The following is a 25,855-nucleotide window of genomic DNA, read 5'->3' as shown; positions in this document are numbered from 1 at the left end:
AATGTTTTAGCCTCCACCACCATCCCTGGCAAGTCATTCCAGGCACTCACAACCCTCTTGTGTAAAAAACTTACCCCTGATGTCCCCCCTAAACTTCCCTCCCTTAATTTTGTACATATGCCTTCTGGTGTTTGCTATTGGTGACCTGGGAAACAGGAACTGACTATCCACCCTATCTATGCCTCTCATAATCTTGTAGACCTCTATCAAGTCCCCTCTCATTCTTCTACGCTCCAAAGGGAAAAGTCCCAGCTCTGCTAACCTTGCTTCATATGACTTGTTCTCCTATCCAGGCAACATCCTAGTAAATCTCCTCTGCACCCTCTTCATAGCTTCCACATCCTTCTTATAATGAGGTGACCAGAATTGAACACAATACTCTAAGTGCGGTCTCACCAGAGATTTGTAGAGTTGCAACATGACCTCTCTACTCTTGAACTCAATCCCCCTGTTAATGATGCCTAGCAACCCATAGGCCTTCTTAACTACCCTATCAACCTGTGCAGTGACCTTGAGGGATGTATGGATTTGAACCCCATGTCCCTTTGTTCATCCACACTCTTAAGTAATTGACCATTAATCCTGTACTCAGTCTTCTGGTTTGTCCTTCCAAAATGCATCACCTCACACTTGTCCGGATTGAACTCCATCTGCCATTTTTCTGCCCAACTCTGCAGCCTGTCTATATCCTCTGGTAACCTTCGACAACCTACAGCTCCATCCACAACTCCTCCAATCTTCGTGTCATCCGCAAACTTACTCACCCATCCTTCCACCTCTACATTCAGGTCACTTATAAAAATCACAAATAGCAGGGGTCCCAGGACAGATCCCTGCGGCACTCCACTAGTCACCGACCTCCAGACAGAATACTTTCCTTCCGTAACTACCCTCTGCTTTCCTCCTTTAAGCCAATTTTTTTTATCCAAACAGCCAAGGTTCCACTTATCCCATGCCTCATGACTTTCTGGATGAGTCTCTCATGAAGGACCTTGTCAAATGCTTTGCTAAAGTCCATGTAGACCACATCCACTGCCCTACTCTCATCAATTTCTTTTGTTACCTCTTCAAAAAACTCTATCAGGCTTGTGAGGCATGATCTTCCCTTCACAAAGCCATGTTGACTATCCATGAGTAGACTGTACTTCTCCAAATGCTCGTAGATCCTATCCTTAAGAATCCTTTCCAGTAGTTTGCAGACCACCGACGTAAGACTCACCGGTCTATAGTTTCCAGGTTTTTCCCTATTACCTTTTTTAAACAAGGGAACTACATCTGCCATTCTCCAGTCCTCCGGTACTTCCCCTGCAGCCAAAGAGGATTCAAAGATTGTGGCTAATGCTCCTGCGATCTCTTCTCTCAATTCCCAATACTACTTCGGGTGTATCATATCCAGCCCTGGGGATTTATCAATCTTAATGTTTTTAAGAAGATCTAGCACTTCTTCTTCCGTAATCTCCACATTGTCCAGCACACAGGCCTGCGCTATTTTGACCTCATCCTGATCAAGATTCTTTTCACTTGTGAATACTGAAGCAAAGTATTCATTTAGGACCTCCCCAACCTCCTCCGCCTCCAGGCACATGTTGCCCTCTTTATCCTTTCGCGGTCCCACCTTCGTTCTCGTTATCCCCGTTCTTCATATACGCATAGAACGCCTTAGGGTTCTCCTTAATCCTACATGCCAAGGCCTTCTCATGCCCCCTTTGAGCTCTCCTAAGACCCTTCTTTAGCTCCTTCCTGGCTACCCTATATTTCTCATGAGCCCCTCCTACTTCCTGCTTCTTATATCTAACATATGCTTCCTTTTTCCTCTCGACGAGTTGCCTCACACGTTTCGTCAGCCACGGGTCCTTTTTCCTACCATTTTTCCTTGCCTCAGTGGGACAAACCTATCCTGAACCCAGCTCAAGTTGTCCCTAAACTTCTCCTACATTATTTCTGTGCTTTCCCCTTTGAACATCTGTTTCCAATTTACTCTTGCTAGTTCCTGCCTCATCCCTTCAAAGTTAGCCCTTCCCCAGTTAAGCACTTTACCATTTCATCTGATTTTATCCCTTTCTATAGTTATGCTGAAGCTAAGGGAGTTGTGGTCACTCTCACCAAAATGCTCCCCCACCAAGAGGTCTGTCACCTGACCAGGTTCATTACCCAGAACTAGATCCAGTATAGCCTCTCCTCTCGTCGGCCGGTCCACATACTGTGTCAGGAATCCTTCTTGAACACACCTGACAAATTCAGCCCCATCTATCCCCCTTGCACTCAGGAGGTGCCAGTCAATATGAGGGAAGTTGAAATCACCCATAACTACTACCCTGTACTTCCCTTCTTTCTTTTTCAATCTTTTTATTATTATTATTAATATCAACATGATAAGATTAATACATAGTGGGATTACAAATATACAAATTTAAACTGAGCATGAAAGGATACACAAGCAATAGTTACAATATAGTTAAGTCTTCCCAAATCATGAATGATACAAATATCATATAAACAAAGCAAAACTAGGTATATCATATATATGTAAAAAAAAAGAGAAAAAGAAAAAAAAATTAACCCTAAGAAAAACTAATCTAACAACCTAGTAACTAATAAAGAGAAAAAAATAATGAATAATGGGCTGTTTATAGTATCTATATAAAAAAATACAAAATCATCAGTGTCACCAACTCCGATCCTCTCAACATATGTATAATCAAGACCGGAAAAACGAATAGGTTTGGAACAGGGTCAAATTACATCATATGAAAATATTGAATAAATGGTCTCCATGTCTTTTCAAATTTAATAGAAGGGTCAAATACAACACTTATAAATTTTCTCCAAATTTAGACATAACATAGTTTGAGAAAGCCAATGAAATACGGTAGGGGGATTAATTTCTTTCCAATTCAACAAAATAGATCTTCTAGCCATTAATGTAAGAAATGCAATCATTCAACAAGCAGAAGAAGATAAATGGATTGAGTCCATCATTGGTAAACCAAAAATTGCAGTAATAGGATGAGGTTGTAAATCAATGTTCAATACCATGGAAATAATATCAAAAATGTCTTTCCAATATTTTTTCAAAAGCGGACATGACCAAAACATATGAGTTAAAGACACTATCTCAGAATGACATCTGTCACATATAGGATTTATATAGGAATAAAAACGAGCCAATTTATCCTTGAACATATGAGCCCTGTGCACAACTTTAAACTGTATTAATGAATGTTTAGCACATATAGATGATAAATTGACTAATTGAAGAATTTTATCCCAATTCTCAATAGGGATAGTAAGGTTAAGTTCTCTTTCCCAATCATTTTTAATCTTATAGAAGGGCTCTGAACGTATTTTCATAATTATATTGTAGAGTTTTGATATTACACCTTTCTGAGAAGGATTTAGTTCTAACAAATTCTCTAAAATACCCGAAGACTCAAGATTTGGAAAGGTAGGAAGTACAGTGTTTAAGAAATTCCTAATCTGTAAATATCTAAAAAAATGAAATCTAGGCAAATTATATTTATTAGATAATTCTTCAAAAGACATAAAACAATTATCCAAGAATAAATCGGAAAATCATAGTAATCCTTTAGCCTTCCAAGCTGAATAAGTTTGGTCTATAATAGAAGAATGAAAAAAGAAATTGGATACAATAGGAATAGTTAAAACAAATTGATTCAACCCAAAAAATTTCCGAAATTGAAACCATATATGTAAAGTATGTTTAACTATCGGATTGTCAATTCGTTTCTGCAATTTAGAAAGAGCAAAGGGAAGAGAAGACCCTAAAATAGAACCCAGTGAAAATCCTTGTACAGATTTAGTTTCCAGGTTTACCCAATGAGGGCTAAAAGATAAATCCCAATCCTTTAACCAACATATCAAATATCGGATATTAATTGCCCAATAATAAAATCTAAAATTAGGCAATGCCAATCTACCTTCCTTCCTTGCCTTCTGTAAATATTTTTTACCTAATCTAGAATATTTATTCTGCCATATATATGAGGAAATTTTTGAATCAACATTATCAAAAAAAGATTTCAGAATAAAAATTGGTACCGCTTGAAATATATATAAAAACTTGGGTAAAATAATCATCTTAATAGCATTAATCCGACCTATCAGAGATAAAGATAATGGTGACCATTTAGTGAACAAACATTTAATCTGATCAATTAAGGGTAAAAAATTAACCTTAAATAACTCTTTTTTTTGTAATTTTAATCCCCAAGTATATAAAAGAGTCATTAACTAATTTAAAAGGTAAATTTCCATAAATTGGAACCTGTCTATTTAAGGGAAACAATTCACTCTTAAGATTTAATTTATACCTAGAAAAATTACTAAATTGAGCCAACAATGATATAACTACAGGAATGGATTTCTCAGGATCAGAAATATATAATAACAAATCATCTGCATATAATGATAACTTATGTATATCCATCCCACAAGTAATGCCAAAAATGTTCGGTGATTCTCTAATAGCAATTGCCAAAGGTTCTAAAGCAATATCAAATAATAATAGACTAAGAGGACAGCCTTGCCTGGTACCCCGAAATAAACAAAAAAAGGGAGATCTTTGATTGTTAGTAAAGACCGAGGCTACTGGAGTATGATATATCAGTTTAATCCAGGATATGAATGTCGGACTAAAATTAAACTTCTCAAGCACAGTAAATAAGTATGGCCATTCAACTCTATCAAATGCTTTCTCCGCATCTAATGAAATGACACATTCTGAGGTGCTATGTGAAGGAGTATAAACAATATTCAATAATCTCCTAATATTGAAAAAAGAATAGCGATTTTTAATAAAACCAGTTTGATCTTCCGAGATAATTTGAGGTAATACCTTCTCCAGCCTGGACGCCAGTAACTTGGAAAAGATCTTGGAATCTACATTCAATAGGGATATTGGTCTATAGGATGCACAGTCAGTTGGGTCTTTATCTTTTTCCAATATTAAAGAAATGGAAGCTCTATAAAAAGATTGTGGCAGTTTACTCAATCTAATTGCTTCTTCAAAAACCCTGCATAACCAAGGAGAAAGAGTAGAGGAAAAACACTTAAAAAATTCCACTGTATACCCATCTGGACTTGGTGCTTTCCCAGAATTCATAGAGGAAATAACCCCTTTAATTTCTGCATCCGTAATAGGAGTTTCTAATATTGAAAGATCATCTGATGATAATTTTGGAAAATTCAATTTCCCAAGAAAATCATGCATGGTATTATGATCATGAGGGAATTCAGAATGATACAGGGAGGTATAAAAATCTTGAAAGGATTTGTTTATCTCATCATGGTTAACTGTCAATTCACCATTCTGTTGATGAATCTTAATAATTTGACGTTTAACCAAAGCATTCTTCAATTGATTAGCTAACAGTTTACCCGATTTATCACTATGTATATAAAAATCAGATCTGGTTTTCATTAACTGATTTTCAATCGAAGATGTAAGTAATAAACTGTGTTCCATTTGAAGTTCAACCCTTTGTTTGTAAAGCTCGATTATTTCTTGTCAATTTCTTTAATTTTATCAACCAATAAAAGAGTTACCCTGTATTTCCTGCTACATTCTAAAATCTGCCTGCTTATCTGCTCCTCGGTGTCCCGAGGATTATTTGGGGCCCTATAGACTACTCCCAGCATAGTGATTGATCCCTTCCTATTTCTGATTTCCACCCAGACCGACTCCGAGGACACTCCTTCTGCAGCGTCCTCCCTTTCTATAACCGTGATACTATCCCTGACCAGCAGTGCCAACCCCGCCTTTTCTACCTCCCATCCTATTCCTTTTAAAACACTTGAACCCCAGGACCTGCATCATCCAATCCTGCCCTTCCTCCAACCAAGTTTCAGTAACGGCCACAACATCGTAGTTCCACGTTCTAATCTATGCTCTAAGTTCATCCTCCTTGTTCCTAATACTCCTAGCATTGAAATAGACACATTTCAACCCCTTTAACTGGCTGCAATTATGTCCTGCCCCTGCCTGTCCTTCCTCATCAACTCAGAACTCTTAGCATCATGCCCTTGTCCTTCTACCTTAATCCCTGCTCTCACATTCTGATTCCCACCCCGCTACCAAACTATTTTAAACCCTCCCCAACAGCTCTATCAAACCTTTCTGGCCAGGATTCAAGTGCAACCCGTCCTTTTTGTACAGGTCACAACCGCTCCAAAAGAGGTCCTAATGATCCAGAAATCTGAATCCCTGCCCCCTGCTCCAATCCTTCAGCCACGCATTTATCCTCCACCTCATTCTATTCCTATTCTCACTGTCACGTGGCACAGACAGTAATCCCAAGGAACTTCCTTCCTAACTCCCTGTAGTCTTCTTTCAGGACCTCTTCCCTTTTCCTACCTATGTCATTGGTACCAATACGTACCACGACCTCTGGCTGTTCTCCCTCCCACCGCAGGATATCTTGGACGCAATCAGAAACATCCCGGACCCTGGCACCTGGGAGGCAAACTACCATCCGAGTTTCTTTCCTGCGTCCACAGAAATGCCAGTCTGAACCCCTGACTATAGAGTCCCCTACCACTACTGCCTTCCTCTTCCTTTCCCTACCCTTCTGAGCCACAGGGCCAGACTCTGTGCCAGAGGACTGTTGCTTCCCCCAGGTAGGCTGTCCCCCACAACAGTACTCAAACAGGAGTACTTATTGTCAAGGGGTACAGCCACAGGGGTACTCTCTAGTATCTGACTCTTCCCCTTCCCTCTCCTGACTGTGACCCACTTCTCTGTCCCCCGTGGCCCCGGAGTGACCACCTGTCTGTAACTCCTCTCTATCACCTCCTCACTCTCCCTGACCAGACAGAGGTCATCAAGCTGCAGCTCCAGTTCCCTAACACGGTCACTTACGAGTTGCATCTCGATGCACCGGGTGCAGATGTGGCCGTCCGGGACGCCGGGAGACTCCAGGACCTCCCACATCTGACACCGACCACAGAAAACTGGCCTCACCCACATACTAACTCCTTTTGCAATCAACAACTGCCTCACCTCGTCCCATTACCGCCGAAGCCCGTTGAGCCAAAGCCCTTTCACTCTGCTGCCTCTCACTCCGCTGCCCGCTGGATATGGCTGCCTTCTTTTTAAACTGTTTGCGCTCAACTGGCTGACGTCACGCGCCTGCGCAGTCTGGCCTCTCTCTTCCCCCGAGAACTCAAAATGTCTTCCTGCTGGAAATCCTTAGGTGCTCTCCCGCTGCTTTCTTGTTCCGAATCAAAAACTTCTGCAGATTCCTTGCCCTTTTTTAAACTTTCCAAAACAATACTCAATATGAATAAAGGCCATCAAGAAAGATTAAAACTGAGGCAGAAAGCTCTTTCTATTCAGAAATGTCACTTTGATGGGTACAAATGGACAAGGTGTAGTGATGACAAAGTGATAGTGATGAATTAATCACTTACTCTGAATCACTGAGTTCCCTATCATTGGGAATGTCCTCGTACACACTATTCTCATCACCGTCCAAGTTAGTTAGAGCTGAGGAATATAAAAAAAGACAACAATTAGAAAATAGACTGTAATACTTTAAACTGACTCACTAATCTACTTTAATATTACCACTTTCTTCCTGAGATTCTTCAATCCTCTGACTGATGAGGAGAAATGGGATTCAATTCATAGGGCACTGGCACAGTAGTCAAGGAAGAGGGAGCTGCTGCATTTGGACAGGATTCTCTTGACTCTGGCCAGGACCAGTATCTATACACATCAAATTATCACACAAGTAGAAAAGGCTTTCTACATAATCAAATGGCTCTGCTGAGGAGAAATTTAGAAGGTTAACAAGAAAGGACAATGTAAGGTGGAGAAATGAGTATTGAAAATGAGAGTGTGTGACTTAAGGGATTAAGCGTGTGAATATAAAAATCACAGTAGGGAAAATGGTAAAAAGTGAAAAGTGAAATCTCTTTTATCTGAGAGCAGGAATCAATCAAATCAAGGTAGGTGGCACAAACAGAAATAAATGATAATTCTCTCATAGCCATCACAGAGTGGTTGCACAGTTATTGGGAGATATGAAAAAAATAGAAAAGGAAAAATGTTGAAATAATTTGACTTTTGTTAGAAATAAAAACATTGTAAAGTGACATTCACATAAAATATTTTGGGTCAAGCAAGATAAGGACCTTCAGGTGCATCACATTCTTAATGGGCTTTGTATACCAAATAACTCAATCTAAAACAAACTCCAACATTCTTCAGTGAACTTACATAAAGTGGATCCTGATCCTGAATTTACACTGTGAAAATAATAAAAAGGATACATTACAAACACCAATACATACCTAATGTCCAACAGTGCATCAATATAACAGTCCCAAAGTAGAAGCTGGCAGTGTACTGGCGGATGCAGCTTGTATTTAATATTTCAAGACTATGTGAGTAATATTGTGAATATTTTTTTGATAAAAGTGTTCTTTGTTGTTTACATAATTCATTACAGCTTGTATGTAAAAGTACATGAATGGCATAGGTTACTATGCCACCACATGATATGTGTGTGCCTCCCTAAAGTAAAGAAAGTACACACATTTATCCCCAGGCTCCCTGTGTTTTTGGAGGTACAAGATATAACATTGGTGACAAGTAAGTTTTAAAATGAACCCGAGCTGACTGCCTACCTGTTGAAATGAAGTGAGATGTTAGAGTAAAAAAGGTGCAGTATGTATTATCTTCTTAGCAAGGGAACAGAGACAATCAAGTTAAAAAGCAACAAAGGACGAATTCATGGTTTCATAAACAGGGAGTACCAGGTGATAATAAACTTAAATAAAAGAACAGAAATATCTGGCTACATCGAAAAGATAGTTGTGTTCATTGCACAAAAGATAACCAGCTGATGTACACTGAGAAAATTGAGCAGCACTTTGAAGCAACTGAAACAGCCAATGAGAAAAGAATGCCAGTTCTGCTGAGTGCAATCAGTAGAGGAGCACACAACTTGATTAGAAGTTTGACGACTCTAACCAAGCCAGCCGAAGTGAGCTTTGCTGATATCGTGAAAGTAATGCAGGAACATTTAGAACCAAAACATTCATTGATTGCAGTTTATTGGGACCTCTAGTTCATTATGTTCATTAAGCGGAATCAAAGGGAAGTGGAGTCCATTTCAGTGTACGTGGCTGAATTGAAGAGATTGCCTGAGTATTGTCAGTTCAATGATGGGCTCAATGACGTACTGAGCGATCATTTAGTGTGTGCAATCTTCCAGGAAAGCATTCAGAAATGGCTCCTAACTGAACCACAACTCACATTTCAAAGAATACCTGACATTGCTGCATCAATAGACAGTGATGCAATCCAATTGCAGTGAGGAATGAGAACGACTGTGAACAAAATTGCAATGTCTAACCAAAATCCATCTCGGCCATAAAAACTGGTGTTACCATTGTGATAGGGCCTCAAATACAATACACACGTACACCAAACTAACACAGGTTTAAAGATGAAACTTGCAGAAAATCCAACAAAGTAGGACCATACAAAGAGCATGTTGAGCAGACAAAAATAAATGGACAGCACAGGGAAGAGAAAAAGATGAAAAGTCAAGTTGCATTTTCAAAAAGAATGCTAATCTGCATGCTGTTGATGAAAAATCTGATAATGATAAGAGTGACAGACGATTGGGTAGCCTTGAGATTTACAGTGTGAAAATTAACAGGAGATGAGCAATATTGCTTATACCAGAAGTGTATGGCAACTTAATCAAAATGGAATTGGACACCAGCTCAGATGTTTCGGTTCTTCCAGAAAGTGAGTTTGGCATTTCAAAGATATTGGACTGAAACCTACAGATATCTAACTAAGAACTTATACTGGAGAAAAGATAATTCCTGTGGGAATGACATTTGTAAAAGTGAAATACAACTACCAATAAGCCACATTGGGCATGTGTGTGGTAAAAAAACAAAACAGGAGGGGTAGCATTGTGGGCTATGTGGCTGAAACAACTACAACTTGATTTGAGATCCATCCATCATTTGCAATAGAGTCAACTGAAAGCAGATTAAGAGGAAGATACTGGATATTGTCACAACAGTGTTCAGGAATGGCACTGGAAAACACAAACATATCAAGGGTAAAATAGTGTTAAATGAAATGCCACACCCAAGTTTTACAAAGCTCTACTGGTTCCTTATACCATCAGTGAGCTAGGTTGCATGGATGCTGAAGGAATTCTTTCCAAGGTTGAGCGGTGCACATGGACAAACACCATTGAGCCCAGTAGCTAAAATTACCATCAACCCAGTACTGAAAGTAGATCAATACAATCTGCTCAGGATAGAGGATATCTTTGTAAAACTTTCTGGGGTAAACACTTCAGCAAAATGGACTTACCTGAGGTGCATGTACCTACAGAAGGAGATGGAAGAAGAACCTTGTGTGTTTCTCACCATAATCACTCAAAAAAGGCTTTATCACTACAATAGATTGATTTTTGGAGTAGCACCTTCACCTGCACTCTGGCAGAGAGCAATGGACCAGGCACTGCAAGGCTGACCAGCTACTGCAAGGCTACTCAGGCACTCAGTGTGACGTGGCTGACATTTTTGTTACTATTAAGCATGCTAAGGGGCGAAGGCGGTTCCTGGCACCTTAAAACCACTCTTCGGGTAGATGGAGCTCGTCAGCCTGGGAGGGCAGTCCATCTAATAGAGGGAAAGCTCTGATTTTAAACCTCCGCTGCCTTGTAGCCATACCCACTCATGGGAAACGCTTCAGGAGTAAACCTGGAGGACAAATCCGGAGCTGGAGTCCCTAAGGCAGTCTGACGTTGCCTTCAACCTCATTCTGGCAACTCCTGCGACATCACTGGTGCCAAGCTGTATCGGCCCTTGCCCTTCCCTTGGACAACACTGGTGGCATGGAGAGGGGAGACCTGCTGCTTGGACAAACTGCCGGTCTTCCATGCAACCTTGCCCAGGCCTGCACCCTGGAGAGGACAAGACTTTCCAGGCGCAGATCCATGGTCTCGCGAGACTAACGGATGCCATCATTCATGTATGGTTGAATGACAATTAAACTTCAACTATGAACTATATAGGATTGGAGTTTATAGCTAAGCAGGGGGAGTGTGTGCAGTTAATATTTATATTTCCATAATATTTGAGTAATATTTTAAATATATTAGTTGATTGAGCATGTCAAAGTGGACACTAACGCTGTACAGACTGATTACAAGTGCACACTCACACTGATATGGACAGATACAAGCACACACTAACACTGATATAGACAAATACAAGCACATACTAACACTGATATAGACAAATACAAGCGCACACTAACAATGTCCTATTTGCTTATGACAAGATATTGATGATACTGGAAAAATATAGCAAAGCTCTGATAATCTGGTATCCTACTGTTCTGAAATTTGGATTAACTTGCATCTGGTTCAATCATTAGTTCAGAATGTGAACCAGGGATCCAATGTACAAATGGGGTTTGCACCCAGAGTCAGAGATCAGACTGAGTGCCATGTGTGTGGCCCACCTATCACTGGGTACTGAAAACACCAGCGATCAAGGATGCAGGTAGGTTTGAAGTTGGGTTAAGGTCTGAAATGCTTGAATTTTTCCAGCTTCCCTTAACCATCACAATAACTGAAAAACTTACTAAAATACATTGTAATATATTTAAAAATGTGAAATTAAAGTGTGTTGGGACATTGTCAAGAATAATATCCAGGTCTGGAAAACCTGCCATTCTGGTACAAAATCTCATGGTTACCAGATGATTACAGGTTTACTGTGATGTTCTGAAAACCACTTTGTGATATCCTGTGGAAGTGAAAAATTGAGTTCTGAACAAATGTAAAAATCCACTATTTATCATCTTCCAAACTAAAACACTGACCAGATGCCCAAACCTCAACATGTAAAGAAAAAACAAAAGAAAGTAGGTGGTTCAATTTGATACCAAGAATTCACCTCCAAAAATATCACAATTCCATCTCCAAGAGACAAAAATTGCTGGGGGATCTCAGGAGGCCAGACAGGAACTATGGAACAGAGTCAACAGTCAACGTTTTGGGCTGGGACCCTTCATCTTGACCTCTGACTTTTTGAAAAGTAGAGACAGACAGGCACATATAAATATGCAAAAGCAAATACTGGGACCTTGCCAAGATGTTGATAAGTTTTAATCCTGTCACACAAAATTTAGGTTTGGATCTAATAAGAACAGACAAGTAGGAGTAAGATGCCGAGGAAAGCATGTTTAAGATTTTGCTCTTGCTTTTGCATGAATCAGAAGCTGCAAGTTTTCTTTAAGCTTTACAAATAAACCTTGTGCCTCTTCTAGTTCAATTTCTCTTAGCCACCTTAGTCACCCCTCAACCACCCCAAACCACTTGTTTGCCTTACCATCTGACATAACACTCTCAAGGACCCAGCAATAGCCCTCTGTCAACCAAATCACCCTCCCCCCCCCCCCCCCCACAGAACAATGAAACCAGGCCCAGCGAGTTTAATTCTCTCAGAGTCTCATATGGCACAGTAGTTTTATCAAAGATAAACTCTGAAGGAGAAGTTATTCATCTTTATCTTGAGCCAAATTAAAGAAATTCTTAAGCTAATGTCAGATTTGTGAACCTCATAGGCTGAATTAATATAAATTATCCTGTATTCTCACTTTTTATATAGACCCAAAGAGACTGATTGAAGAACAGAGAGAGAAGAAAGATAACCACTTCCAGGTTGTCCTCCTTCTGACTTGGAACTGCATTTCTAGTCCTTGATCATTTTGCAGCTCTCTGTCAGAACTATGGGAGTAGTTTCTTCAGAAGAACTGCAGAAGTTCAGGGAAGAGGCTTATTACAAACTTCTTATGGAAGGGCAATAAATGCTGACCTTGCCAGCAATGTCCCCATCTTGGAAAACAAATAAATTCAAACAAAGCTGGCACATGCAAACACTATGTTCATCTGCAAGTGGCCATCAATGACATCACTCATTGCCAATTTTTCATCATCAATGGATCAAAATTCTGAAACTTCCTAATCGGCAGCAATACTGTTCCTCCACCACACAAACTGCAGTCTTTCAACATTCTCTCAGAGATAACAGGGAATGGCGAACAACTGGCAGTATTCCCCACCTCTTGAGAATCACTTAAAAACAAAAAGGACATTCCAATGAAGACATGAGACAGTATCAATAAATTGAGTGAAATGCAACAAAGTTTGAGTAATACCTGAGATGATCCAGTGATATATCTTTTTTCTTTATTTTCTTCTCGTTTCGTCCGTCACCAATCTCTTTCTTGAACAGTGTTTCCAATTCTTTTACTGTGTCTCTTTTTATAGTTCTAGGGAGATGGAGATAACACTGAACTCTGCTGTAGATGGTGTCTGGCTGTAGTAGTGGGCACATCAGCAATGCTCAATCTTATTCTCACCAAAATCAACTTTTCAGCATTGACCTTTGGATAGGAATTTGAAATTATGCCTTCTGTACAAAAATGGCCAACCAAAATAGGTTTTGTTACTCTTAAAAAAAAGTCAAGCCTGTTTTCTGCTGATCAAGGTTTCCCCATAGTGTAATGATGTTATAGTAATTCTATTAATGGACTAGTAATCCAAAGGTAAATGTTTGTATACCATCATAGCAGCCAGAGAATTTACATTTATTGAATAAAGTCACAGCAGTAATAGTGACAATAAAACTTTGGAAAAGTTGGGAAAACACATCTGGTCCATATAGGCTCAGAAACGGCCATAATTCACTCATTTACAACAAACCGCTACAAATGGCTCAGGAAGGTGTTCCACCGCCATTTTTTAAGAACAATAAATATTGGCCATGCGTGCAAAGCCCATATACAATTTTAATGATGGAAAAAAGCAGCAGGGATATTTTCCAAGAGTATCACCTAGAATCTCTTCATAGTGAAGAGTGCAAATCAATGAAGAAATAACGGTATAATAAGCACTTACTCAGAGCTAGCCGCTTCCACATCATCATATATTTCCTCATGGAGTGCTTCTAAAACAAACAAGTCCAACAGGAAGACTCAGAATGAGAATCAGAATATTGGCACTACAGTGCCTATAAAAATTATTAAACCCCCCCCACCCGAAAGTTTTCATGTTTTATAACATTGAATCACAGTGGATTTAATCTGGCTATTTTTGACACCAATCAACAGAAAAACACTTTCGAGTCAAAGTAAAAGCAAATCTCTACGAAGTGATCTAAATTAATTAACAATACAAAACACAGAATAATTGACTGCATAAGTATTTCCCTTCTTCAAGTCAGTATTTATTGGATGCACCTTTGGCAGCAATTGCAGCCTTGAGTCTGAGTGGATAGGTCTCTAGCAGCTTTGCACACTGAAAATTTCCCCCATTCTTCTTTACAAAACTGCTCCAGCTCTGTCAGATTGCATGGGGATTGTGAGTGAACAGCCCTTTTCAAGTTCAGCCACAAATTCTCACTTGGATTGAGGTGTGGACTCTGGAGAGGTCTGCCCTCACCACTCCAGGACATTACCTTTGTTGTTTTTAAGCCATTCCTGTGTAGCTTTGGCTTTATGCTTGGGGCCATTGTTTTGCCAAGTCACAGTTCTCTTGCAGACAGTACCAGGTTTTCCTCTGGGATTTCCCTGTAATTTGCTGCATTCATTTTACCCTCTAGCGGCACAAGCCTTCCAGGGCCTGTTGCAGTGAACTACCCTGACACCCACAGCATGATGCAGCCACCACCATGCTTCACAGTAGGGACGGCATGTTTTCGATGATGTGTAATGTTCGGCTTATGCCAAACATAGTATTTAGTCTAATGGACAAAAAGCTGTAATATTGAATTAGTTTCCCGACCTTTCATCTCCCTTCTCAGATTTGCTGTAATGCCCATAGCCATGGTAGCCATTTTCTATCTATCACCTAATAATTTCTGACATTATTTTGGCCAAAGGTACATCTTTGCAATTATTTCTCCACTTCAAAAGGAGCTCCATCAATGTACTCCATCTTCTGTACCCATTGTTTAATTTCTGACAACAGCCACTTCAGTCTTCACTCTTCTAGCACTCTGCAGCTTATCAAAAATGACTGGGAGAGGCAAGCTATATTTTATGGCCACTCCTTTGTTCTGTTATGCTACAACAAATCCTTGGGGATGTCATTCTGCAGAGTATTTTTGACTCACCATTATCAGCAGAATGGATCTGTGATCTTCTGAAGGTTTGATTGTGTTAGCCATGATCAGAAATAAAAGGAAATAAACAGGAAGCTTAATTCATTTACAGATTTGTAGATTGTACTGTAATTTTAAAAAATACAATGAACTGCTAATTTCTGTGATTTACAAGATGAGTAGTATCTGGAAAGAACAGATGCAGCTTTATAAGAACTGACGCAACTGTATTCTAAATTAGATAAATTTACGACAATGTTATTGGCCCTCAGACCTCAAAACATTACATGATAATATATTTAAATCAGCAAGTGTATATTCGGCAGAAAAACAATCATCTCCTTTTCATTTTATTAATTTACAATGCACTAAGGATTTATAAATGTGTTAAAGAAACCCACAGTTTGTTTGGAAAGTCACATTCATGATGCACGATAATTTGAGATGGTTTATCATTAATTCTCTCAACTATCCTGCAAGTATTTCTTGCTGAGGTACAATTTTGCAGATGCTTTGTCTGAATGCCCTTTTACCAAAAGACAGCAAGATTAATTCTATTCAACTAAAAATGATCAACTCTCTGTGCAAGTCCTATCTTTGCTGACAACACAGCCATTTGTTACAGGACATGATGTGCCCAGTGTTTTGCCATATGCAGAGCCTCTGTCCAAGACAGATGCCTGGGTGAGACTGAGTGCCAGTGGTGGGTCTGCATCATCACTGATAGCTTGAAGTTCTTCCAAACCTGGCCAGGTTGCACCTCCTGGGAATTTAAGAGGAAAGAAGCAAAATATAACTGTATGTGATAAGAGAATGAGATGTGGAATCCAAGAATTTCATGAGGAGACTGTTTGGGGATTGTGAAATTTGAAAATTAGTACAAATAAGGATACTATCATTTTCAAACATTTCAGCCCAATTAGTGGCTCCTGCAATAACTCCTCTTTTTAGTGTCAGTGAGCTGATGTGCACACTACCTGACTACTCCACCTGGGAATTTGTCTGGCCCAGCCACCTTAAGGGGATGATTCTCTGCAGGGTCTTTGTCATGTCTTTTGCTGTTACAGACAATGGCTGTTCACCTGGTTGGGGGGTGGGGGGTAGCTTTCATTGCTGGAATTGTTTTGCATTCCTCGAAGCGTGTATAAAAGCTGCTTAGAGCATCAAGGAGGGAGGCATTACTGGTTTAAATGATGCTGTTTCTCCTTGCATAATCAGTAATGCCCTTGATGCCCAGCCACGTAAACCATGGATCATTATTGGACAGTTGTTCCTGAATTTTTAGTGCGTAGGCAGTCTTTGCTCCCTTGATGCCTCTGATGAGGTTTGTCTTGGTTGCTCTGAAAGCTGTTCTGTCTCCAGAATAGGGGGCAGTGTCCTGGGCATTTAGTAGGGAGTGGAGCTGAGCCTTCTGGCAGGGCTGGGAGTTGACTGTTCTTGAGGTACCAGCATCGTCTAAGCACTTACAGATGTAGTCAGTGACAGATGGGACATATTCCTTGAGGTCTGTGTTTTCCCTATTTGTGGTGCCCTGCATGTTCTGACCTTGACCATTTGTACAAGGTAACTAAATGTTTTAAAGATATTGCAGACAAATGCACAGGGCTTGAGCTCTTCCTCACTCTCCCTGCAGGCACAAAATACTTCTCATCCTTTACTGACTGTTAATATGTCTAACCAGTGAACAGACAAGTTAGCTCCAGCTGAATGAAGAGAACTTTCATGAGCATTAAACTGATGTGATATATAGGTTCAGTTAAACTACAGTTTAACTTTAACAATGATATCCTACTTAGTTTTCAAGTGCTCACCAATTTATCCCTGATTATTTTTAATGTTTCAGAGCATAAATAATGTAAAATTGTTGATAAATGTTTGCATACAATTTACACAAGTACAGTTACAAATTCTGAATAAGGATTTCTATTTGATTTGCCTTTAAAGTAAGAAGATTCATATTGGCAGGTACCTGTCAACAGGAGATTTCATCGCCTCACTTATTACATCATCGTAAGCATTTGATGCCAATCCTGTTACAAATGTAACATATAAAGCAATGTAAATAAACCCAATTCTCCAGCATCATCTCTGTCTTGAGATTTATATTTTAAATTTTTTACATACCAGTAATAGTCATATCAAAGAATGGATTACTTTCCATATTCAATGCAGCTCAATGACTTTCAATAAACACAGAGTACAAACTAGATCCATACTTGCAGTCAAGTCAATGAAACTGATTCTGCATACAAATTTCATTTTTATTTTTTGATGATAAAATTTCCTCAGAGAACAACAAGACCTGATTTATTGTGAAATTCTCTGCAACTTCTATCCTTGCATTTTTTCATTAGTGTCAGCCCAATGTTTGCATCATTTTCAAGGCCTCTCTGTCACAATATATTTGCTCCCATTGTCTAGGAGACTGTGTCTCAGCTTGTATATCCTTAACAAAAAATGATTTTAATGTTTGTTCCCTAGTACTTCTCATACTGGAGAACAAATTTGATCAGCACTGCTGAAAGGACATCTTCTGGATATGGTTCTATCTTTTCTTCCAGTACTTCAGTACATAGTTGAATCCAATCAGCAATTATTTCTGACAAAAAATAAATCAAAGGCAGTAGATTTTTTTTTAAAAGAAAACCACCTCCTGCATTGAATAATCAATACCATGAACTGAATGATTTTGCTTTTCATTACAAGCTATTACAACACAAATACCAAAATAAAACTTCAACACAGAAAGTATTAGAAAATTTAAATCTTACCATATTCATATTGCTGCGAAGGACTGCTATCGAATAAAAAATGACAAACAAATGAAAAGGTAATACATTTTATCGATAGAATCAATTTGTAAGTTGTCAGTGCATCATTTTTACAAAATCTAGACAAATACTATTATTTTTCTATAAATGTAACTTTACCTTTCATGGCTTTTTTTCTTCTTTTCTTTTCCTATGTGTAATATTTTAGCCAGTCGATTTATCGTGTTTGTGTTGTATCTAAAAATATAAATTAATAGAATACTAAAAATACTGAAATGTTTTCAAATCAGCATTGCTTAATCTTGAATGCTCCCCTACATGGAAACCACATCTGTTTTACATATATGAGAACTCAGCAGACCAGGCAGCAGTGAGAAGGAGCAAACAGTCCATGTTTCCGGCCGAGCCCCTTCATTCAAACTGGAAAGAATGACAAGAAGTCACAGTAAGAAGATGAGGGGAGAGGAGGAAGAAGTACAAGGTGGTACGTGATAGGCAAAACTAGGAGAGGAGGCAGCGAGGTAAAGATCTGGGAAGATGATCGGTAAAAGAGATAAAGGGCAGGAGAAGGTGGAATCTGATAGGACAGGGTAGAAAGCCATGTAAGAAAAGGAAGGAGGAGGAGCACCAGAAGGTGATGGGCAGGTGAGGAGATAAGGTGAGAGAGGGTAACAGGAATGGGGAACAGTGAAGAAGAAGGAGTGGGGGACAAAAACGGAAGTTCGAGAAATCGATGTTCATGTCATTGGGTTAGAGGCTACCCAGATGGAATACAAGATGTACTTCTCCAACCTGAGGGTGGCCTCATCGTGACAGCAGAGGAGACCATGGACTGATATGTCGGAATGGGAATGTGAAGTGGAATTAAAATGGGAGGCCCTTAGGAGATACTGCTTTTTCCCCCACATCTGTTTGCTTCCCTAAAACATTACAAATTCATGGTTTTATTTTAAATTGATAGGGGGATTTGCTGGTAATAATTCTGACTTTGCCACAAGCATGTTCCCTGTACACTGTATTTTTACTGGTACTGTAGCGGTGTGCTACATGCAGTGCTAAAATAATGACATGGAGTCAGTAAACGGCAATCAAAGATAATTTTATTCAAACTTCACAGCCTTGCTTTAAAGCGTCCCTCATCCCGCCCTCCCCGGGCACGGATGCTCTAAGGGACACGTACTCACAAACCCCCGCAGGTTTTTTCCCTTTGTTGTGGACCTGGCCTTTGTGCCTGCGCGCTGGCTATTTGTGAGCCGGTTCGAGTGCGCTAGGAAGTGGGTCGCCACGGTACTATCATATCTTTGCCATTCAATTACTACAGCCCTAATCAACTCTTCAAATTCCCTCACTTCCCCTCTTTCACCCACCTTTTCCCTGGCCTAGTTTACAAACTAACTCTCTAATCTCATTATTATTTCAGTACTGGACCTAAATTGCCCTAGAATCTCGAGAGTGCAGGTTATCCCCATGTTTGCCACCCCCCTTTCCCAGTATTATAAATTAATACAAACGTAAAGAGACCTTCACATTGAAGTATAAATTTTGCATAGATTTTCTTTTGTAATGTATTTTAACTTATTTTTTTTTCCACATAGTAACTCAAAACAAAGGAGAACTATTTCAATAGAACAAGCATTAGAGGACTTGCTATTTAAGGCAAAGCTACAAATACTGGAAATTTGAAATAAAAACAAAATACTGCTAAAGAGACTTTGCAGTTTAGACATGATCTTTGGAGTGTTCAAATGATATTTGTTCATCAACTCTCCTCCGTGCCTATCTATCAATGGAACATTTGAGAATGAGAGCTCAAGGAAAATATTTATTTTCAAAAGAGTAAAGAAGCCAAAATGGAATGTGTGCTGCACTAATTATCTGACTTGGTAAATGATCTCTGAAAAATGTTCTTTGCCCCCACTGAGAAGATACTTTGCTGAACCAAGTTAATTTCCTTAATAAAATACAAATTAATTGAAGCTTTGATTTTCCTCTCAGGGATTGAGACGCCTTGGCAGAGTGGATTACCTACTCCTCTAAGGAGTCTTCATTCTCATTCTATTTCACTCCACTGAATTTAATCGAATAAAACAATCAAATGTGGTCTACAAAGGGGATCTAATCTGCTCGATCAGAAAATACCAGAGGGAAGAACATCAAAAACCATGTACATTTAAACAATAGAGTCATGGAGCAGTACAGTACAGAAACAGCACCTTCAGCCTATCTAGTCTGTGCCAAATTATTCTGCCCAGTCCCATCGATTCACACCTGTACCAGAGCACTCCATACCACACCCATCCATGTAGTTATAAAATTTCTCTGAAATGTTCAATCAAACTCTCATCCACCACTTCCGCTGGCAGCTCATTCCACACTCACACCACCTTCTGAGTGCAGTTCCTTTTCATGCCCCCATAAATACTTCCCCTTTCACCCTTAACCCATAACTTCTAGTTTAGTCTCATCCAACCCAAGAAAAAAGCCTGCTGACATTACCCTCTACATAGCCCTCATAATTTTGTATGCCTCTTATCAAAACTCCCCTCATTCCCCTATGCTCCAGGGAATAAAGTCCTAACCTATTCAACCTTTCCTTACATCTCAGCTCAAGTTCCAATTACATTCTTGCAAATTTTCTCTGTACCCTTTCAGTCTTATTGATATTTTTCCTGTAGATATGTGACCAGAACTGCACACAATACTCCAAATGAGGCCTCACCAACATTTTGTACAACTTCAATATAACGTTCCAACTCCTGTTCTCAATACTTTGATTTATGAAGGTCAATGTGCCAGAAGCTCTCTTTACCACTCTATTTACCATAATGCCACTTCCAAGGAATTATGGATCTGTATTCCCAAATCCCTTTGTTCTACCACTCTCCCCAGTATCCTATTGTTCACTGTGGTAAGGCCTACCTTGACTGTCCTTGCAACATGTCCTCTGTGTAATATTCCATCTGACATTTTTCATCCCATTTTTTCAGCTAGTCCAGATCCCATTATAACATTTGATAGTCTTCCTCGTTGTCTATGCCCCCAATTTTGTTGTTACCTGCAAATTTACTGTTCCAGTTTATCACATTATCATCCAAATTATTAATCTAGATGACCAACAACAATAGACCCAGCACGGATCCCTGCGGCACACCACTAGTCACAGGCCTCCAGTCAGAGAGGCAATCATCTACTACCACTCTCTGGCTTCTCCCGTGAAGCCAATGCTGAGTCAAATTTACTAGTTCATCCTGAATGCTAAGTGACTGAACCTTCTGGACCAGTGTCTCATGCGGGATTTTGTCAAAGGCCTTGCAAAGTCCATGTAGAGTGTCAGAGTGATTTTTGGGTTTAGGTCATTTACGTTTAGCAAATGGCTTTGGCTACCAGTCTTCTGCCTTTGAACATGCATTGTGGATTTAATTTGGAACACCAAATTCCTAAAAGCTGTGAATCCCAGTCCAGATGATGCTGGCATCTGTGGTATGGATGCGAATCAGGAGGTGTGAAGTTTGTATGTAGTTTCAAAAGAAATCATTGTCATAAATATGGAATTGTCCTTCGTGTTTAGCTCATAAGGTATTGAGCCCCACGCTGGACCAGCTGACCTTTCCACCAAAAGCGTCTCCATATGATGCCTGCTGTACCTTGATTTGTCAAATAAAGATGCTACTTTGTATCAACCAGTAATTTTCTCTGGCGATTTAATTCACACAACAACATAGAGAACACCCACTGCCTTTTCCTTTATCAACTTTCCAGGTAACTTCCTCAAAAAATGCACTATAAGATTGGTTAGACACAACCTATCATGACAAACCGATGTTGACTACCCCTACTCAGGCCTGCCTTGTCTATCCAAATACTTAATATATCTTGTCCCTTGGAATACTTTCCAATAAGTTACCCATTACTGACTTCAGGCTTATTCTTTGGAGCCTTTCTTAACTGAAGGAAAAACATTAGCTATCCTCCAGTCCTCTCTTACCTCACCCGTGGCTAAGGATGTTTCAAACACTTCTTGAGGGCCCCTACAATTTCTGCATTTGCCTCTACAAGGTCCAAAGGGATACCTTGTCAGGCTTCAAGACAAGAACCTCCTCTTCTGTAATCTTGATACAGTCCACCACTTCACTACTGTTTTGCCTCAGTTCTATAGACTCTGTGCCCATCTCCAAAGTAAATATACATGCAAGAAATCCATTTGCTATCTCCCCATCTCTTTCAACTCCATGCATAGATGGCCACACAGATCTGCAAGAGGACCAACGTTGTCCCTTTCTCTCCTTTCACTCTGAATATATCTGTACAATGACAGACATGAAAACATAATACTTTACACTAAAATTGATCATGAAATATTTACTATACATTATTCTCTTTTAAAGAAAGCATTTCATGAAGGAGATAGGATATGGAAAACCTGCTGTAGAATAAAATACAATTACTTGTGTTAGTACTTGAAATTTTACACAAGGAACATGTTCTTAAGACAATTTTATCATGCATCAGTTTATACTTATTGTTCTCCAGTCTCCTGAACCATCACCACTGACCTGTTTTTCTCACATTCATTTTTCGTATCCGTTGTTTCATGGCGTGGTTCATGTTCTAAATTTATTAATGAAAAGAAAATTTGCAGTTTAAAACAAATCATTGCATTAGCTTTTCAATATAAATTCTCAAGATTTCATGATATAAAACATTACATTAAAATGCAAGTTGAATGTTAGAACATAGAGCACAGAATCAAACAGCACAGTATGGGCCTTTCAACCATGAAGCTGTGCTAACCAATATAAACCTACTTTGTAATAATTTAATCCCTCCCTACTATATAACCTTTCATTTCTTTCTTCTATCCATGTGTCTTTCTAAGAGTCTCTTCAATTACACTGTTGTATCAGCCTTCCATCTCCCCTAGCAATGCATTCCAGGCACCTACCACATTCCGTGTAAAAAAACTACCTGACATCTTCCTTAAAATACCCTCCTTAAAATCATCTTAAATGGATATCCTCTGGTGTAATCATTGTTGCCCTGGGAAACAGGCAGTGGTTGAACACTCTTAACTATGTCTGTCATAATCTTATACACTTCTATCAAATAGTCTCTCATCCTTCACTCCAAAGAAAAATGCCATAGCTTACTCAACCTTTCCTCATAAGACATCTCAACTCCAGACAGAAACGTGGTAAAACTTTTCTCCCTCCCTCTAAAACTTCCACATCCTTCCTTTAATCCTTCTCTAGTGCCTTTAACACCATCCAGCCCAAGATCTTAAGGCACAAACTAACGGAGATGGGAGTAGACTCTCACATGGTGGATTGGATAGTGGACTACTTGACAGATAGACCTCAGTATGTGCGGTTGGGAGACTGTAGGTCTGATACGGTGGTCAGCAGCACAGGAGCGCCGCAGGGGACCGTGCTCTCTCCGGTCCTGTTCACCCTGTACACATCAGACTTCCAATATAACTCGGAGTCCTGCCATGTGCAGAAGTTCGCTGATGACACGGCCATAGTGGGGTGTGTCAGGAATGGACAGGAGGAAGAGTATAGGAAACTGATACAGGACTTTGTGATATGGTGCAACTCAGACTACCTGCGTCTCAATATCACCAAGACCAAGGAGATGGTGGTGGACTTTAGGAGATCTAGGCCTCATATGGAGCCAGTGATCATTAATGGAGAATGTGTGGAGCAGGTTAAGACCTACAAGTATCTGGGAGTACAGTTAGATGAGAAGCTAGACTGGACTGCCAACACAGATGCCTTGTGCAGGAAGGCACAGAGTCGACTGTACTTCCTTAGAAGGTTGGCGTCATTCAATGTTTGTAGTGAGATGCTGAAGATGTTCTATAGGTCAGTTGTGGAGAGCGCCCTCTTCTTTGTGGTGGCGTGTTGGGGAGGCAGCATTAAGAAGAGGGACGCCTCACGTCTTAATAAGCTGGTAAGGAAGGCGGGCTCTGTCGTGGGCAAAGTACTGGAGAGTATAACATCGGTAGCAGAGCGAAGGGCGCTGAGTAGGCTACGGTCAATTATGGAAAACCCTGAACATCCTCTACATAGCACCATCCAGAGACAGAGAAGCAGTTTCAGCGACAGGTTACTATCGATGCAATGCTCCTCAGACAGGATGAAGAGATCAATACTCCCCAATGCCATTCGGCTTTACAATTCAACCGCCAGGAGTAAGATATGTTAAAGTGCCGGAGTTAGGACTCAATGTATTTAAGTAAACTACTTAAGAACTTTTTAAAAGCTATTATTAATGCTTTTTGAGAGGGTGATTTTAGATGCATATCATATTTTTACTGAGTTAAGTATTGTATGTAATTAGTTTTGCTACAATAAGTGTATGGGACATTGGAAAAAATGTTGTATTTCCCCATGGGGATGAATGAAGTATCTATCTATCTATCTAATGAGGCAAATAGAACTAAACACAATGTTTCAAGTGTAGTCTAACCAGAGTTACATAAAGTTATAATATTACCCCACAGCTCCTGAATTCAGTTCCCCAACTAATGAAAGCGAAAGCCAATACATCATATGCCTTCATAACCATTCTACCAACTTGCACAGCAACTTTGAGGGACCCCAAGTTTCCTCTGTTCCTCCACATTGCTACAAATCCTGCCATCAGTCTTCCACCTTCAAGTTCAAACTTCTAAAGTCCATCATTTCACACTTTTTCAGATTGAACTCCATTTGTCACTTCTCTGACCAGCCCTGCATCCTGTCTATATCCCGTTGTAAACCATGACAACCTTCTACTGTCTACAACCCATAAATATTATTGTTATCATATCATGATTAAGTCAAAACTTACACCTCAACCCTCTGTTCATAAAGTCAGCTTATCACATTAATCACAGTATCACATTATTAACTTCTGAGCAATGTTTCCAATGGAAGGAATTCCCCTGATGATTATAAATATGATTGCTCTATACTTTTGATATTTGTGGGCAAATATCTGCAAATATTTGAAGGGGTAGCCTAACCAGAAATCAAATGATGAATGGATACATTATACTAAAACACTTCAAAGCTAGATAATCAAACCAATGATTTTCCCCAATGAGTGCTGTTGTTCCACGCTTGCAACATAGGAGCAGCAATGATCTAAGTAGAATTTCAAAGCATTTGTACAAGCCAGAAGGTTAATTATTCATGGTATTAAAAAATGCTTGGGAAACCAACAGCAGACACAAACATATGTTAATTCCCCAGTACTAACACAGGAGAAAGCTGTCAAAACAATTGTGATGAAGACCTATCTCCATGTGTTTCAATGGAAAAATTATAGAGAACAACCTTTATTTTAAAATTTATTTTCAGGCTAAATATCCAGTTTGTGTTTAAACATGTATTATATAGTTTGTACTTTTTTCATTTTCTACAAATTTTAAATGAATGTCTTAAATGGCTTTTGTGTGATCAATCAAAAGCAAACTGCACAGATACAAGGCCATAGAGATAGCTATAATTAAGTACATTTCTGGTGTTGTTTTCTGGACATTTAAGAATCATATAGATAATTCTTGGAGATGGGGGTTGCTACTGTATCAATGGAGAATTTAGGGAGTCTAATAATTTAGAAAATGTTCCCACTCAAGACCAGGCAAAGATCATAAATATAAGAAAGCTGCCATCAGCTTACAAAAGGAGCAAGTTATTTATGGGAAAAGGAATTTTCTGCCACATGGATGTGTTATGAGAACGTGGGAGCATCACGTAATGAGGTAATCAGGGATTCACGAGTTAAAACAGTTGAAGATACTATTTAAATTCTATGTTATTAAATCATTGTGCCTTATGAACCAAACCTAGACTAGATATAAAATACAAAATGAAACAACATTGAGCGTAAAGCATCATTAACAAGAGAAATCAACGTAACACGATGAT

The 25,855-nt window shown here is 39.4% G+C and overlaps 1 protein-coding gene across 1 annotated transcript in view; it reads right to left on the bottom strand.

Annotated features, from left to right (window-relative positions):
* The window catches only part of LOC140736631 (uncharacterized), a 78,212-nt gene that overhangs the window by 9,663 nt on the left and 42,694 nt on the right, over positions 1-25,855 (bottom strand). The window contains exons 9-17 of the mRNA XM_073062448.1: positions 22,496-22,550; positions 18,102-18,179; positions 17,943-17,968; positions 17,141-17,201; positions 15,184-15,212; positions 13,968-14,016; positions 13,226-13,339; positions 8,240-8,268; positions 7,429-7,504 (exon numbers count right to left, since the gene is read on the bottom strand). Of these exons, the coding sequence (XP_072918549.1) occupies positions 7,429-7,504; positions 8,240-8,268; positions 13,226-13,339; positions 13,968-14,016; positions 15,184-15,212; positions 17,141-17,201; positions 17,943-17,968; positions 18,102-18,179; positions 22,496-22,550 (517 nt within the window). The remainder of the gene's footprint in view (positions 1-7,428; positions 7,505-8,239; positions 8,269-13,225; positions 13,340-13,967; positions 14,017-15,183; positions 15,213-17,140; positions 17,202-17,942; positions 17,969-18,101; positions 18,180-22,495; positions 22,551-25,855) is intronic.

The sequence above is a fragment of the Hemitrygon akajei genome, chromosome 12 (assembly GCF_048418815.1).
Source record: "Hemitrygon akajei chromosome 12, sHemAka1.3, whole genome shotgun sequence".
Classification (NCBI taxonomy): domain Eukaryota; kingdom Metazoa; phylum Chordata; class Chondrichthyes; order Myliobatiformes; family Dasyatidae; genus Hemitrygon; species Hemitrygon akajei.
The sequence above is the reverse complement of the archived record's forward strand: the minus strand, read 5'-3'. Positions and strand labels throughout refer to the sequence as shown.